Source organism: Morus notabilis, unplaced genomic scaffold (genome assembly GCF_000414095.1).
Source record: "Morus notabilis unplaced genomic scaffold, ASM41409v2 Scaffold125, whole genome shotgun sequence".
Lineage (NCBI taxonomy): Eukaryota > Viridiplantae > Streptophyta > Magnoliopsida > Rosales > Moraceae > Morus > Morus notabilis.
This window is the reverse complement of record NW_010363325.1, coordinates 344,815-361,127: the sequence shown is the minus strand read 5'-3', so window position 1 is coordinate 361,127 and position 16,313 is coordinate 344,815. Positions and strand designations below refer to the sequence as shown.

At 30.7% G+C, this 16,313-nt stretch overlaps 1 protein-coding gene across 1 annotated transcript; it reads right to left on the bottom strand.

Moving 5' to 3' along the window:
* Positions 1-12,416: 12,416 nt before the first annotated feature.
* Positions 12,417-14,856, bottom strand: LOC21397707 (plant UBX domain-containing protein 10). The gene is made up of 4 exons (XM_024169569.1): positions 14,279-14,856; positions 13,403-13,576; positions 12,769-12,954; positions 12,417-12,670 (listed from the first exon to the last, which is right to left on the bottom strand). The coding sequence occupies exons 1-4, from the start codon at positions 14,825-14,827 to the stop codon at positions 12,425-12,427; spliced, it is 1,155 nt and encodes a 384-aa protein (XP_024025337.1). The 5' UTR covers positions 14,828-14,856; the 3' UTR covers positions 12,417-12,424.
* Between the last annotated feature and the right edge of the window lie 1,457 nt (positions 14,857-16,313).

Sequence of the window (16,313 nt, the reverse complement as noted above, 5' to 3'; positions counted from 1 at the left end):
ATGTGGCGCCGCCAAAAAAAAGAGAAAAAGAATGGACCGCGCTGATTTAAATATTTAATTCGAATTAAGATGTAATTTTATGTGAGAATTTTTATTATAGTAAAAAAATTAGATGTGATTATTTCTGAAAATTTTTTACTATAGTAAAACTCGAATTCTAAACTCAAATTAGTGAAATTAATAGGTCGAATAAATTTTTTTCCAAAAAAAAACAACAAGAAGAAAAAGGATAATTTGGGAAATAGAATAATGCAAAAGCGGAGTAAAAAATAAGTAGACATTTGGGATGTTTGGTTGAAGGTCTCGTTCACTTCGCAAATTTGAGTTTTCAATTTGAGCTGAGATGTGATATTTTCTGAGAGCTTTACACTGTAGCAAAAAAAGTTAGATGTGACATTTTCTGAAAACTTTTTACTGTAGAAACTTAAAACTGAAAACTCGAATCGGTGAAATGAACGAGGCAAATTTTATGATTTTAATCATGGTTCATGGTTCGCTACAGTGTTTTCTCTCACAAAAAATATACGTAAATCGAAAATTATTTTAATCACATGATTCTAATCCATGAACCAATCGCTCCTTAGTTCATGCATTTAAAATTATGATTCAGAGTCATTTTTAATTTACGTGTGTTTTTTATAAGAGAAAATATTATAACAAACTACGAATTATAATTTAAATTATGACACGAATATACCAACTAAACGCACTCTAAGAGTTCGTCTACACTTCACGCAAGAAATTTCTAAGATACTTGGTATGAGAATTTATATCATAATTTAAATTATGATTGATAATTTGTTATAATATTTTTTCTTAAAAAATACACGTAAATTAAGAATAAAAATATATGGTTCAAACATCCATTTCGTGATTCATAACACGAATTCCTAAGGTTATGACACGTGGTTGGACATACATTCTACTAATACGAAATTACCAAAAAGTCCAATCCTTGCCATTTAATTTGATTTCCTCACTACAGGCGGCATTTTTTCCTTTCTTTATTATTAGTTTCTTTTTGTAATTTCCTTTTACTTGTTCTTGGTTGTGGAAGAAACTCACCCACCCAATCCAGAAAAATCAGAACCAAAACCAGAGGGAATTATGACGAAATGCAGAGAAAATCATACCCAGAATGCTGGAAAAATCGCATGGAAAATTAAAAAGAATCCCTTCGTATCTGATGGTAAATCTTTCAAATACATGCCGGAAATCATTCGATTTTGCAGGTTTGGGATCTTGCAGGTTGACACTGGTCAAACCCTTTGAAAAATTTTTATCTTTTGTTCATAAATTGCAATCCTCGATGCATATACACTGTTCATTTTCCTGCCTTTTTCAGTGAGACTTATGGGTTTCATGTATTTTTGAAGATTTTGGACAATTTGCTATTAAAATTTCGATGAAACAAAGAAGCCAACCAAATTTCATCAAAGTCGCCCAGAAAGAAAAAAGAAAGAAAAAGAAAAAAACTTGAGAAGACTGTGGTATAAGAAGGACAAGATCTTCATATAGATGTAGTACCGAATTGATAACTTGAAGAGGATGAGTAAGGTGTAAGAAAAAGGCAGAGCAAAGAAAGAAAAGAACGACAAGAAATAGTTCGTGAATTTTTATTGTTTTAGGGCTTGTTTTTTTAGAGTATGACTTGAGTATAATTTTTTAGTTGAATTTAAGTTATAACTTAAATTGAAGTTGTAAGGTCTCGTTCACTTCGCTGATTCGAGTTTAGAATTTGAGCTTTTTTACAGTAAAAAGCTCTCACAAACAATCACATCTAACTTTTTTGTTACAGTAAAAAGCTCTCACATAAAATCACATCTCAACTCAAATTTTAAACTCGAATCAGCGAAGTGAACGAGAGTTTGTGTTTGGTTGTGTACATTAGTTATGGTTTGAGATAATAATCTTTTTTTGAGTTTGTGTTTGAGTGAGTCAAAACTTAAATTTATATTTAAATAGTATTTTAATAAAAACTCAATGGTAATGAAAAATTTTAATAGGGTATATGGGTGAGATTTTATACGTCTTTTCGTTGTCAACGCATAGAAAAAAAATTATCTCAATCAGAAGTAAAACGAAAAAGTTATTAACATTTTTAAAAATAGAAAAAATACTATTCATTAATTTGAGTTTGAGTTTCTGAACTCGAGTTGAAAGGAACATTTAAATTCGAGTTTTAGTCTTAAATTCAAGTTCAAACTCGAGTTTAAATTTAAATTTAAACTTAAAAGAACATCAACTTAAATAAAATTAAAACTCGAGTTATTTTTTTTTTAATTTTTTGACAGCGGAATACACCCTTACTTTTTAACTTTATAAAAAGCTGACGTGGACCTTCGAGATATATTACCATAACCGAACAAGCATTTCGTGTTTTGTAAATTCGTGGTATCAAGCATTTTCCAAAAAATAATGACAGGAGTTTTGTGAAGATGAGATAGATAACATTTTGGTTATTCGTCTTTCGTACTTTATATTTTAGGTTTATTCCAAAAAAGAAAATATGCTATTGACTTTTTATTACTGTAAATGTATACCATCACATCATGTTTATTAGGCAAATTTGTACCTTTGGTCATTCAATACTCTATATTGACTTTTGAGATTACCAAATTAACTTTAGTGGTAGTGACCTTTAGTTTTTTATTGCTCTAAACATATATTATTAGATCACCCCGCTATGATTAATTTATTAATTTCAAAGGTAAAAATTGGGCATTGACTGCAAAAAGTACAAATTTCTCTAATTAAATGTAATTTTAAGGTATGCATTTGTATTTCCTGAGTAAACCTAAAACAAAATGTATAAAAAGATCATTAAGGGATAAATTTGATTTTACAAGCAACTGAAAAACCCAAAATATTCCCGGTAGTCACAAAATTTTTTCCTCTTTATTTCTTTATTTGACGGTGAAGGAAATCACAAGAACCTTCACGACCTAACTGTAACTTTACAATGTTAGGATTGTTTCTCGCGATTTCTCCAATTTTGTCCATATTTCTCGATGATGAGGTCGCGCTATCACACACAACGAGTAGTCGTGGATGGAGAAAGCTACACAATAACACATGAAGCAAGGAGAGCGAAAGAGGATGAGAGAGCAAACGTGAGAAAATAGAGAATAAGCGAGACAAAAGAGAGTTTATGTGTAATTGATTTTTTTTTCTATTGATAAGAAAAATGCAATATACTTCAATTAGTTTCAAAAATGCTTTTTATTAACAATATTTTTACGAAGGGTGGTTCTATATGCACCCCTATTTTTACCCTTCACACTTAGGGCCGGCAATATGGGTCATGACACGACTCGAAAATGATACGAATTTTACAGGTTAGGGTTGAGAAAAAAAGAGGTTCGGGTCGACCTGAAATTGACACGAAAAACACTGGTCAATTTTGGGTTGGACCCGCCTAACCCGAACACGACACGAAATTCATAAAAAACTAAAAAATACATATATTTTTCATTTTATATTTTAAATTTTATTATGAACTTATGATATTAGATAGTTATACTCAAAATCTTATATTATTATTTGCTTAATTTCAATGGATGTTATTGTAATTAGTGTGTTATGAATTTTAAGTTATTTCTAATATGTAAAAAACTAAATAAAAGTATACAATTTTTGTGTCAATTTCGGATTCACGAGTCAATTTCGTGTCACGGGTCATTTTCGGGTCGTGTCGTGTCAACTCATAAAGTGGTCGTGTTGCGGTTTTTAAAAAATTTCGTGTCACGGGTCGTGTTTGGGTTGACTGCAAATTAAAAAAATGATCAAAACACGACACGTGACACGAATTGCCACCCCTATTCACACTCTCTTCTAACTAGATACTGCACGATTTTAAAATGATTAAATTTTTTTTACACACTCTTATTATTCTAAAATTACCCTTAACTATTAAGAATAATTTTATTTACACCCCCGTCTTTTATTTCTACCTCCACCTTTTTACTCTTCACATCCCTTTTTATCTTTGTAATGCACTAAGGTTTTGCACATATTCATGCTCGTCAGAAGATAAGACCAACTTGTTCCAACTGGAGATAAATTTATCCCATTCTTCTTTTATTTTAAATATCTTCTAGTAACGTGCCAATATATTTGTGAAAATGCGGTATCTACATAAGAATTTTCTTGAACTAGGAAACAATAGCAAAGAAAATTTAACATATAATTTAATAAAACGAAAAAGAATACTAAAGAAAATTTAATATGCACCCATGTAATTTTTTAGAATAGTGATTGAATGGTAGAAATTAGGATTTTCCTATAGATTTTTGAAATAGAAATCATTTATAATTTGCCAATATGATATTAGGGGGTGTGTGGAGAGGGAAAAAAAAAGGACCTTCTATTATTAATTTTCCTTTTGTAATAAAATTTAATTATATAATTCAATCTATTATTTTTTTTGTCATTTTTATTTAAGGGTTGTAAATAGAAATTTTTAATCTATGGGGTGTGGAGTATAAAAGGAGGGTGCATATAAAACCATCCTTTTACAAATCTGATATTTATTGTAAATTCTCTATTTGAAAAATGTTAAACCCAGACTCTAATACAGATTCTTTTTTAGATATTACCTTACCCTTTTGATATGTGTCAGCTTAAATTTTTAAAAACAAACTCATTTATTAACAAGTCACACTTTTTAAATAAATTTATACGGGTGTCATCCTTCTCCTTTTAACTCCTCTCTCCCACGTTCACACCTTTTTCTTTTGTACTTGATATTTACAAAAAAACGCCAGTCACTTTACTTTTCTTTCTTCATTCCATATTTATAAGTTTCTTTAATGACTTTACACATTCCAGTAAATTCCAATAAAATGAGAGAAAGCAGGAAAAGAGAAAGAGAAAAAAAAAAAAAAAAAAAAAAAAAAAAAAAAAAAAAAGAGAGAAAAAAAAAAAAAAAAAAAAAAAAAAAAAAAAAAAAAAAAAAAAAAAAAAGGAACAGAGAGAGAGAAATCATTTGCTCATATGGCACATATGAATTATTGGAAGATTTTTGTGTTGCAATTTTATTGACAACGAACACGAAGATTCAATTGAAGTAGAAACTATTTACTTAGCAAAAAAAAACAATGAAGTAGAAACCAAACAAACTATTGCTATAGCTTTTTCATCTTTTTTTTTCGATGATTATTTTTTGTTGCTGCCGCAAGTCTTTGCTTATTGTGCGCAGATCTGTTTAGTAGTGGGGTTTGTTCTTTGTGCGTTAATGTGTTAAGTAGTTTGCTATAGTGTCCTTTTTTTTTTTTACCGTGATATACTTTGCTTAGTCTCCTCATATATAAGTGTTAATGTGTTTTTTTTTTTTTTTTTTTTTGGTACTGCTCGTGATATACTCTTTGCTCAGTAATTTCCTTATATGACGTTTGGTTCATAAATTAGAACTATCTTTAATTTACGTGTATTTTTTATGAGAAAAAATACTGTAATAAATCATGAATCATAATTCGAATCGGAGAACGAATCTCTCAACTAAACAATCCATTAATGTGGGGATCCGGGACACGACTGTGTTAATGTGGGGAAGATTAAATAGGATGGATGTCACTTTTGTGAATTTGTTTAAAAAGGTGACCTATTAGAAAGTGGGTTGATTTAAGAAAGTAAAGATAATACATGTCAAAATAATAAATTAGCATAAAAAAAAGAGTATGTATTTAGTATTTCTCTGTTTTTTCTTTAGAGAGTATGAAAAACAAACACTATCGTTTGGAATTTATTTAAAATCATAAAATCTACATAAGTATCTTTTTCATTTTTTATTTTTTTTCAATCAGATTTAAAGTTAGTAGGATAAAACTAAAAAAAAAAAAAAAAAGGAAATATGTAGCTTATGCGTGGTAAAGTGAAAAAGGGAGAGAAAAAAAACCAAAAATATCAGGTATTTGATAGAGAAAAATTTATGAATGGTAAAAATTTATGAATTTGTGGTTTACATTATTTAATATTTTCTAATGGGAATCACGAATTGTCATTATTAAAATAAAAGCCTTTACTATAATAGCAACTTCTATAAATGAAGAGATTGCTGCAACTAAATTAGCCTATCATTATATTAAAATATTTGGCATGAATCTGAGATACTTTTTTTTCTAGTCATCCCTTCTTGTAAGTACTTAAATAACTCATTCATTTTACCGATTTGAGTTTAGAATTCGAGTTTTATTACAATAGAAACTCTAAAAAACAGTCGCATTTAATTTTTTGCTACAGTAAAAAACTCTCATATAAAGTCACATCTCAACTCAAATTAAAAACTCGAATCAGCGAACTAAACGGGCCTAAAAATATTATAGTGAGAAAATTAGTGGTAGCACAATGAATAGGCTACTGCTGGTGACCAGAATTTGTATTGTCACGATGGACTACTCTCAGTATCACGGTAGGAAATTAAGGATCGATCATGAGTACTTGGGCAGATTGCCGTCTATGATACTAACAAGGGCATTTTTGACATATTGAGAGATTTCTGTGGCTTTTATGTAAAACATTTCTTACACAAAATACGCACCACATTTATCCGAGTGACCGAGTCTAAGGAGATGTTTGGTTGGAGGATTCAAACCATGATTTGAATCATAGTTCATGGTTCGCTACAGTGTTTTCTCTCATAAAAAATACAAGTAAATCCAAAATGGTTCTGATCATATGATTATAATCCACGAACCAAACGTCTCATAAGTCCAAAGAGAAAAGTACATAGTCAAATTTTATTGAGATTTATTATTTATATCACTGTAAATAATATAACATGACCTTTTATTTTCTTATTAATTAAATAATAATTGTTTAATTTTTAGTTGAGCGACATGAATAGTATTTTTTAGAGTAGTTACATTTATGCCTTAAAATTTTATAAATTTCTCCCGATCATTAACACTCTTTTAATAAAGATTTAAAAAATCTATCATTTTATAGATACAATTTACATAATACATAATTTAACCCTCTCATACCCTCACTTTATCTTGATTTAATTTATAAAAAAATATATTCCACCTCAACTTTTAATATTGTATTTCCTTTTTAAAATTATTGCAATTCTTCATTCCCTTTTGTCTCTTTTACTTTTATTTAATTGTCTTCATCTTACCTCCTCCTCCTCCTCCTCTTTTTTTCCTATGATATTTAAGGACTATTACATATCCGCAAAATAAAATGAATGCCAATAAAATATTTGATAAAATACCATTTAAGAACAAAGAAAAAAATGAATATTTTAGGTTTTATGCAGATGAAATTGGCTTTGACTATAGACGTGGGGTTTTGCTTTTTATTCTTTTAAAAAACATACTAATTATTAAGTGTATGCTCTTTTATTTCTTTGAAAATAATACTATTTCTATTTATAGTTAATGTGAGGAATATATTAATGAGTTTAAATGTAATTTTAGTGCAGAGTAAAATTATAATAAGCAAAAATTATGAATTGATGGTGTATTAATGAATTTAGTGGGTGAAAATATATTACTCTTATTTTTTAACCATATTGAGTCTATTTGCTGGTTTTTCCCAAGTCCGAATGTGTACTTATCCAAGCCCATGCCCAACCAAAAGTCCATACCCAGCCCAAGCTAACTTAAAGTCCATAGTGAAAATTACACAATGTAACACTTTTTTTTAGAGTCCAATTTGTGGTTTAGTTTTACAAATATTATTTATGGCTGATTTTTTGAACTATACTTTTTAGCATCTCAAAAACGTCCTTTCAATTGATTTTGTTGTCTTTTTTTTAGAAACTAATTTCCACATTTTTCTCATAATTTGAATTGCTAAAAAAATGATTCAATTAATTCATCAAGATTTTAAATCACACTTTAACACGTTAATACAATACTCTTTATTTTTTTTTTTAAATAATCTTTTCTAATTTTGCAAATTTAAATAATTATCGCGTAATTCATCTGTTTTTTAATCCTTTTCAATTATATTGGCTCCTACAACATTTTTTTAGAGGTTATTGATATGTCATTATTCTTATGAGCATGTATTATAATGATATAACCTAGTTTGTCATTAAACAAAATATATGAACCTTCATTAATTAAAAGAGCTCACTGGTGTAATTAAATTAACGACATTGTAATTATATCTATGGCTATTTGTTATATCTATAGCTATTTGTATATGTTCCTTTGTTGATTTTGCATATATAGTTTTTAATCAATTTCACAGTGAAATTGATTGTATATTACTGACATGCGCTAAAACAATTCATTGTTAGGTATGTGAGTACTGATACTTGCAGTGTTTTGGTCGTTTTGATAATGACACTGCTTGTATTTTAATTACATGGGCTAGAACAATTGTTTATAAAAAACAAGAGCACAATATTGCTTCTGATCGTATTTATAATAATATTGCTTGTATTTTAATGACATGAGCTAGAAAGATTTTGGTAGATTTAAAATATTAAATATTGATATTATTTTTTTAGACTTAATTAGTTAAAATCTCGTTAATTAAATTTAATCCTGTTTGATGGTTTGAATTTTAAAACTTACAAATACTGTTATATTGTGAAAAGCAATTTAATTAATTTGTGATTCAATGATATCTTAATTTCTTTATTTGGATTTTAATTTTTTTAAAAGGTAGATATCCCACAAAATGTGGAAAAAGGTAGATAAACGTCTAGATTACGTAAAAAACTAAAATATCATTATAAGGTTAATAATGTAATTACATAATAAGTTATTTAGACTTCGTTCACTTCGCGGATTCAAGTTTTCAATTCGAGTTGAGATGTAACATTTTCTGAGAGCTTTTCACTGTAGCAGAAAAGGTTAGACGTGATATTTTCAAAGAGCTTTTTACTATTGAAACTTAAAACTGAAAACTCAAATCGGTGAAATGAACGAGGCCTTAGATGTCATTATACAATTAAACCATTGATGAACTATTCTCATGCCCAAACCACGTTTCAATTCTAGAATTATAATTCGGCCAAGTCCATACGCATACTTATACAAGCCCAAGTTCATATCATGACTTTTTCCTCACCGAAATTCTGTAGCGGGTTTAAAAAAAAAAAAAAATTGCAACTATTATACTATATTCTACGAGATTTGTATTATTTAATGGGTCTGATTCTTATATGATTTGATGCAAATGAAGATGCATTATTACAGAATTCCATTTCCTAACACGAATCCTAATCCTAAGTTAGATAAAATGCAGATAATCCTGTCACCTAATTTCATTTGGTGACATATTTCACCATAACACAATGTCAAGTGTTAGTGCACTATCACGTGTCATGATAAAATAAGTAGTATAAATCTGTATTAAGTAATTAGAAAATGCAAAATTCAGTCACTTACATTATGATACTTCCTATAGTTACAAAATTTTCGTACTATTTCAACTTTCACTTTTAATCTAAATTTTGCTGCGAGCTTAATGGTTAATTAGAAGCCAGTTTAAGAGTGAGGCAAAGCCTAATTTCAAATCTGATCTTCTTTCCTAAGTCATTTTATGGACGTTTAGTTCATGAATTCAGAATTATTATTCAAAATTATTCTTGATTTACGGGTGTTTTTTGTGAAGGAAAATACTATAACGAACCACAAATTATGTTTCAAATTATGACACAAATACATCAATCAAACGCACCGTTTTGTGTAAATAGAAAGAAAAAAAAAACCCCTCTTATTTCTTTTCTCCTGCTTCTCCGAGAAGAAATGGGAAACAAAGTGAAGTTTTCTCATACTTTGTGTAAAGTGAACAAACAGGAGGATTTGTACAGCCCACCATATAAAGTTAATTAAAGTAAAATAAATCAATAACACTGATGACAACTTGCAGTATGGGAAGGAAATTATGACAAAATCTTGCTATAGTTAGGGTATGTTTGGGAGAGTTTATTAAATCTGTGTTTTTTTTTACTTTTTGTCTCCAAAAGTTGTTTTGGGAAGTGTACGTGATTTGTCGAAGCGTTTCAGCTTTTTAGTAGAGTTTTTAGTTAAAACCACAATATAAGTTTTAAAAAATTATTTTTGAGTAGACTTTAAAACTTACACTAAAGTCTTATTATTAGGACATTATAAACTTCATTTCAACATTTTTATTACTTATTAAAAAATTTAAAAATTATTTTGACCCATTAAGTTCATTTATTCCAAACACATACTAAAAAATTATATCTTTTACTTCTATTCTTCTACTCATTAAAAATAAAAGCGAAAGCTACTTAATAAAATAATAATAATAATAAAAGGCTTGGTTGTGACTCATTTTCCTAGCTTCTTTCCTAGGTTAATAACTTATATTTACCTTTATACAAAGTTATGTACTCATATGAAACCCCATATCCGTTATGGTTCAATAATCTCTTAAAAGTTATTATGCCCACTTCTGGTAAGGAAATCTTTGGAGTAATCACTAAGATATTCCCTTCACTTTCTAACTATCCAATCCTCACTTTTTTTTTTTTTTTTTTTTTTTTTTTGTGTGGCTTTGTGAGGAATTCGGTTCCTTTATATATACGAGAGTATATTTATGGAATCATAACAAAAGAGAAACTTAAATATATAATATGGTTATTTTCGTTGTGGGAATTAAAAAGTGGCTTCCTTTTCTTTTCTTTTCTTACAAGAAAATCCTCCATGTGACGCACATTCCAAAATTCATTCCAAGCCAATCTTAAGTCAATATCTAAACAGTATATGTGATACTTTTTATTCATTCATTTATTATTTATTCTTATAATTTATGGGTTTCCATATAGTCTAGCTCCGACATTTGAAGAAGTGGAAAAAAGTCACACTTTACCGTGTCGTTTCCAAATCTAACCGACTTTTGTGAAGTGTAAGCTAAGATGGTTGCCTGGTTGGATCGGGGTCAGAGTTGAAGTTTCTTGCGTCAAAAGATTCAGCCCACGTGCTTTTTGATGCTTACTTGCTGTTTTGGTAATAAGTTATATATATATATATATATGTGTGTGTGTGTGTGTGTGTGTGTGTGTAAAACAGATATTAAAAAATTACTATATTGGCACTGTTTAATTCTAAATCGTTTTTTTTTTTTATCAAATTCAATAGGGTGATGATGAAATTTGACATTTGGAAATGTGATTGTCATTTGTCAATGCAAATCCCTTAACATTGCACTCATGTTGAATGGTGTGTTTGTTCTCATCATCCTAAATATAAATGACGTCATATACGTTCAATATGTTCGTCATAAAAAAAATAATACTAATGAAATTTGATACAATTATGACGCTTTAAAACAGGGTTCTACTGATAGAGTTTGTTGTAGGGTTTTTTTTGGTAGGGAAAAATCTAACGCTCCACATCAGCCACTAGATGATCGTCACGTGACACAATTGGATAATTAATGACCATGCCAGCTGTGCGTAAAGTATCCCGTAATTTTCTGGACGCCGACTATAAACTGAAAATGGAGGCCCTAAGAGAACGACCGTATTGAGGCAGTATGAATTCAATCGCACTATCGTCTGAAGACGGAGACCGCTTAGAAGGACCCAAAGGTGCCGAACCCAAGCACGTCCTGAAGGACGTGATATCTGACCTGACACTTGACAAGCATTTAATGCATACAGAGTTAATGGCAAAGTCGGTGAGAAAAATTAGGTTGGGTTGACTGAAATCTCGGTGATCAGATATCACTATTCTGAGATTTGGTAAAGGTGTCTCGAAATTTGATTAGAAAATTGACAAGGGTGATATGATGTATAAATAGGAGGAGAATGGCCAAGAAGGAGGGTTTTGAATTCTCTCTCTTGCGTTGTAATATCTTTCTCAAGAACATAGTGAAACTCTCTCTTAGTGGATGTAGCTGCAGAATTCGGGGTGAACTACTATAAAATTCCAGGGTTTTGAATTCTCTCTCTTGATTAATCACGTTTTAATCTGCTTAATTCGCACACAAACCACCACAAATCTATTATTATTAATCTGTTGATGAATTTTCACCGTCAACAGAGTTTATTTCGTAACTTACCGAATTCTCCTAATTTCTTTCACTCGGAAGAACCAAAATTGGTTACGAAGGCCAGCCTGTTATTATATCATCTTGGTACTTCTGTTTTGACTCTAGTGACCATCACGTTCAAATACCATGACTTTTAGCTTACGACAATTTACATAGTTCAAAGGACAGAAGAGTAGTACAGACCACTTAACAAGCTAAACCATATTTCTGTTTATGATAAGGGAATTTTTACGGTCTGGACTGTACTTTATCATATTATGCGCTGTAAAATTTGTACGTGAACATTTGCATATTAGACGGTAAAAAAAAAAAAAAATCTAACGGCTAAAACAACAGTTCTTATCGATAGTGAAAAAAAAACAATTCTTACCGCAAAAATTCCATACGATTATGCTACATATATAGATTATTTACCGGAAATTCTTGGTGCATACACATGTTATGAAATCAAATTTTGTAAAACAATTTCAAGGAACAAACTTGCTCTAGGATGCAGACCAGCATCCTTGAGAGTCTGCCCCATTTGGTCAACTCCATATACTCTTCTTGGGAAGCTTGATACAAGTCTGTAGTTCCCAATACCAGGAAGTGCTAGTGAATCAATGAATCTGTAAATTGCCTGGATTTTTTCTGTGCTTGAAAAGCTCTGCTCTCTTCTTTCCCCATTTGGAAACCTTATTAGTATCTGACAAAAGAAAACAACAATTATTACTGGTTTATACAATCAGTTAACTCATAAGGAATATCTTGGATGCTTTTTTTTTTTTTTTTTTTTTAAATTACCTGGGTGGCCTGGGAATCCTTCACTTTGTTTGCAGTTTCTTTGTGCGGAGTTTCTCTTATAGTGGAAGACTTTATCACTCGACCACTGGGATTATTTCTGAACTTCTCATAATTTGCTTTAATTGGAGCTTCTGCTGGTTTCTGAACACTCTCTTTTGAAGATAATTTCTCGAGCCTTTCCTTTTCCTTCATACATCAAGGTCATTTTTTTTACCAAACCGTAAGGAGATGTGATGGAAAAGGTAACGGATATAAAAAAAAAAAAAGGTAATAAATTATAGGAATATTGTTTCTATTTATAACAGTATTTACTTGTCTATTAGAACGTGGAATTGAAAACAATCCAATTCATTTTCTAGTGTTTACTAGCATTAAAAACAAAAATCTTATCAATGAAATGTGTTTATATTAAAGTAGATAATCATTAGTTTGATAAGGGTATATAAGTAAGTTTATATTCATTCCCATTACTCCGAAACAATACCAAGGAGGCTCTAAGATTGACATTCTACTAGACTTCTCATTCATTTGAAATAAATAATGCTCTAATTAGAATATTGAACTATTGCCAACATTTTCAGCCTCGGACCCTAATATATTTGTGTCTCATATGTTACATATGTAGTGCACAAACCTTGTCAATCTGTAGAGCTGCAAGATATGCCGCATCTTGCTCCTCTCTTAGCCGACGATCTGCTCGTATCTTTTCTGCCTCCTTCGCTCTTGAACTACCGAACGCCGCCCCTTGCTCCTCCAATGTTCTCTGCAGAATCTCCACCAGCTCAGCCGGGGAAATTGGCCCTTCGATCTAACATGGACAAAGAGCAAATTTTTAAGTCCCGGAAAATAAAACCATTTTTTGTCACTTACTATCAACGTAACTTTTTTCGAGAATTGACAATCTTAACAAAATATCAAAGTGAATAGTCGTGATCAGTCTGAACCCCTATAATTGAACGCATTATATTTCTCACCCATTAAGATAATTCGAACCCCTTTTATTTTCTTTTAAAAATAATCACAATCATAACTATCCTTGTTATTGCCATTCCTAGACTGTATATTTGGCACATGCCAGGTCCGTACCACAGAGCCACGGAACATATGGTCAACACTAACACGGTATAAAAAAAGATGTTATCCCACACAGAACCATGGACAGAGAATATTATCATGGCTTGGATACAAGCAGATTTTATGCAATTTTTGTGCAGAACAATCACTAGTACTTCCTCTAGTCAGTACATGTTCACCAAAAAACAAAAAGAGGATTCTTCAGTAGGGCCTGAAAAAATATTCTATCACTAGAACATAATTTTTAACCGTAAAATTTTTTATCAAGTTCTGTTAAACTCATTATGTTTTTTTTATTATGACATGATTATGATGTGATCTGACGGTTAAAAACTTACGTCCTGACACAAAATTCTTCAAAAATGTGACAAAAGCTTAAGATCCAAGAAAAGAAAAATAACCAACCCCATAGTAATAATTCTAATTTCCAACTAACCTGTTGAAGTAGTGCCATGTTATCACCAATAGAAGGAGCTATTACAGCACAGAAAGGGAAGCTAGCAGGCCTGAATATTGCAGCCATTTGCTGACCTTCCCCTCCACTGGCAAGAGCTCCCCAGCAAACAAAGTTTGCATCAAGATATTGCACTGCCAGTTCTGAACAAAGTGTTTCCCTACAGAAGGAAGGAGTAAAGGGGTGCTCTGGTGAGTGAAGATACATGAATAAAAACTTGTTCTCATCTTGTGCTATCTTAAGGGCCTCCATGAAATGGCAGGCATAGAAGAATGGATGAGTTGAACCGAATTGCCGCTCGAAGTTTTCGAGGAAGTCCCACTCTTGTGGAAGTGGGAGTTGAAAGCTTGGTGATAGAGTTGGAGTAGCCCTTCTTCCTCCTATTCCCATGAGGTCTATGCCATGTCCCATGGCTCTTGAAAACCCGCCAAAAATGCTCCGGGGAAGGCTTACCATACGTCGAACAATCCCGTTACACGACGGATATTGTCCGGCTCTAGTAGCATTGCTTTTCCTCATTGGGGAAGCCATTGGTTCTCTATTCACAATAGTCCTTGAAAACAGTACGAGGGTAGTTTTTGCTCAGTGTAATTTTGCAAGCGTTGGATGAATATATGGCTGGAAAATTATTCAAAGTAACAATCAACTTCATAGTTACTTTAACTTTGTTAAAGTTGATCGGCTAAAGAATCACAGAGAAATGTGGAAGTTTGTGAAGATTCCTCTTCCTTTTTTAATATATTTTTTTTTCAGATTCTGGAGAGGAGAATTAAAAGTTGATTCTTTGCTTATGAACTCATTCACCGTTAATTATGGAAGATGTACATCAAATGGTTGACCATATACAGTTATGAAATTACAACATAGATATATACGGATTAAAGAGTGGAGAAAAGAATCCAATTCTAATCCTTTCCACATTCTTTTTGTCATTCTATAACTCCAGAACTTGTCTTTGCATATATGTTAATGTCAATTGCTCAATTCAATAGTTTTAGATTCTTTTTTTTTTTTTTGTTACAATTACAAAGAGCTCTAATTGAGTATAAGTAATGTTATTTTACCCAAGAAAAGGAAAAAAGTGAGTGAATTAAGGTGTATTTGAGTATGGTTTGAGTTGAGACTCTAATTTGAGTTTGTATTTGGATGTGTACATTTTGATTTATGGTTTGAATTGAGAATCTATTTTAGTTTGTGTCTGGGTGAGTCAAAATTTAAATTTGTATTTGGATAGTATTTTAATAAAAACTCAATGGTGATGGAACATTTTAATATGATATATGAGTGAGGTTTTAATCGTCTTCTCGTTGTGAATGCATAGCAAAAAAATCATCTCAATCGGAATTAAAACGAAAAAGTTATGACATTTTTAAGAATAAAAAAAAATATTATTCATTAACTTGAGTTTGAGTTTAAAAACTTGAGTTGAATGTGGAACTTGAACTCAGATTTTAACCCAAAACTCAAGTTCAAACTCAAATTTGATAAAAGAACACAAACTTGAATAAAATTGTAATTTGACTTTAAATTTTTTTAAAATTTAGGTGCAAATAAACAAGCCCGTAAAGCCGTTGTTTGAAAAGTCAGTACACAAGAATTTGTGTATAATTAGATTTGATTTCAAGAAGCATTTTTCTAGAGCTGCAAGTGAGAGTGTGATGAATAATCCTTTGTTTTTGTTTTCTCTAGGAAGAAAAAGTATTACAGAGGTAGAGGTGATACATCTTAGATAATTTTACAGACACAAATTACTCTCCTATGACATGTCAACCTCTCGTGAATTAGGTTCTCATATTAAAATCTTGTTGCGGGGAACGAGCAAGTCTAGTTGTCCTGCTGAGGAACAAGTCTTATGATCCCGCCAAATGACATGAAGTGAGAGTGATGAATACTTCTTTGTTTTTGTTTTTGCTAGGAAGAAAAAAATATTAGAGACAGAGGGTGATGCATCTAGATAACTTTGAATTTAGATAAGGTCTCGTTCATTTCACCGATTCGAGTTTTGTTACAATAAAAA

Coding starts and splice junctions, on each gene's coding strand:
- LOC21397707 (XM_024169569.1), bottom strand. CDS start 14,827: ATGGCTTCCCCAATGAGGAAAAGCAATGCTACTAGAGCCGGACAATAT. Junction 12,955..13,402: donor CAGCTCTACAGATTGACAAG/GTTTGTGCACTA, acceptor TGATGTATGAAG/GAAAAGGAAAGGCTCGAGAA. Junction 12,671..12,768: donor AGGATTCCCAGGCCACCCAG/GTAATTTAAAAA, acceptor TTCTTTTGTCAG/ATACTAATAAGGTTTCCAAA.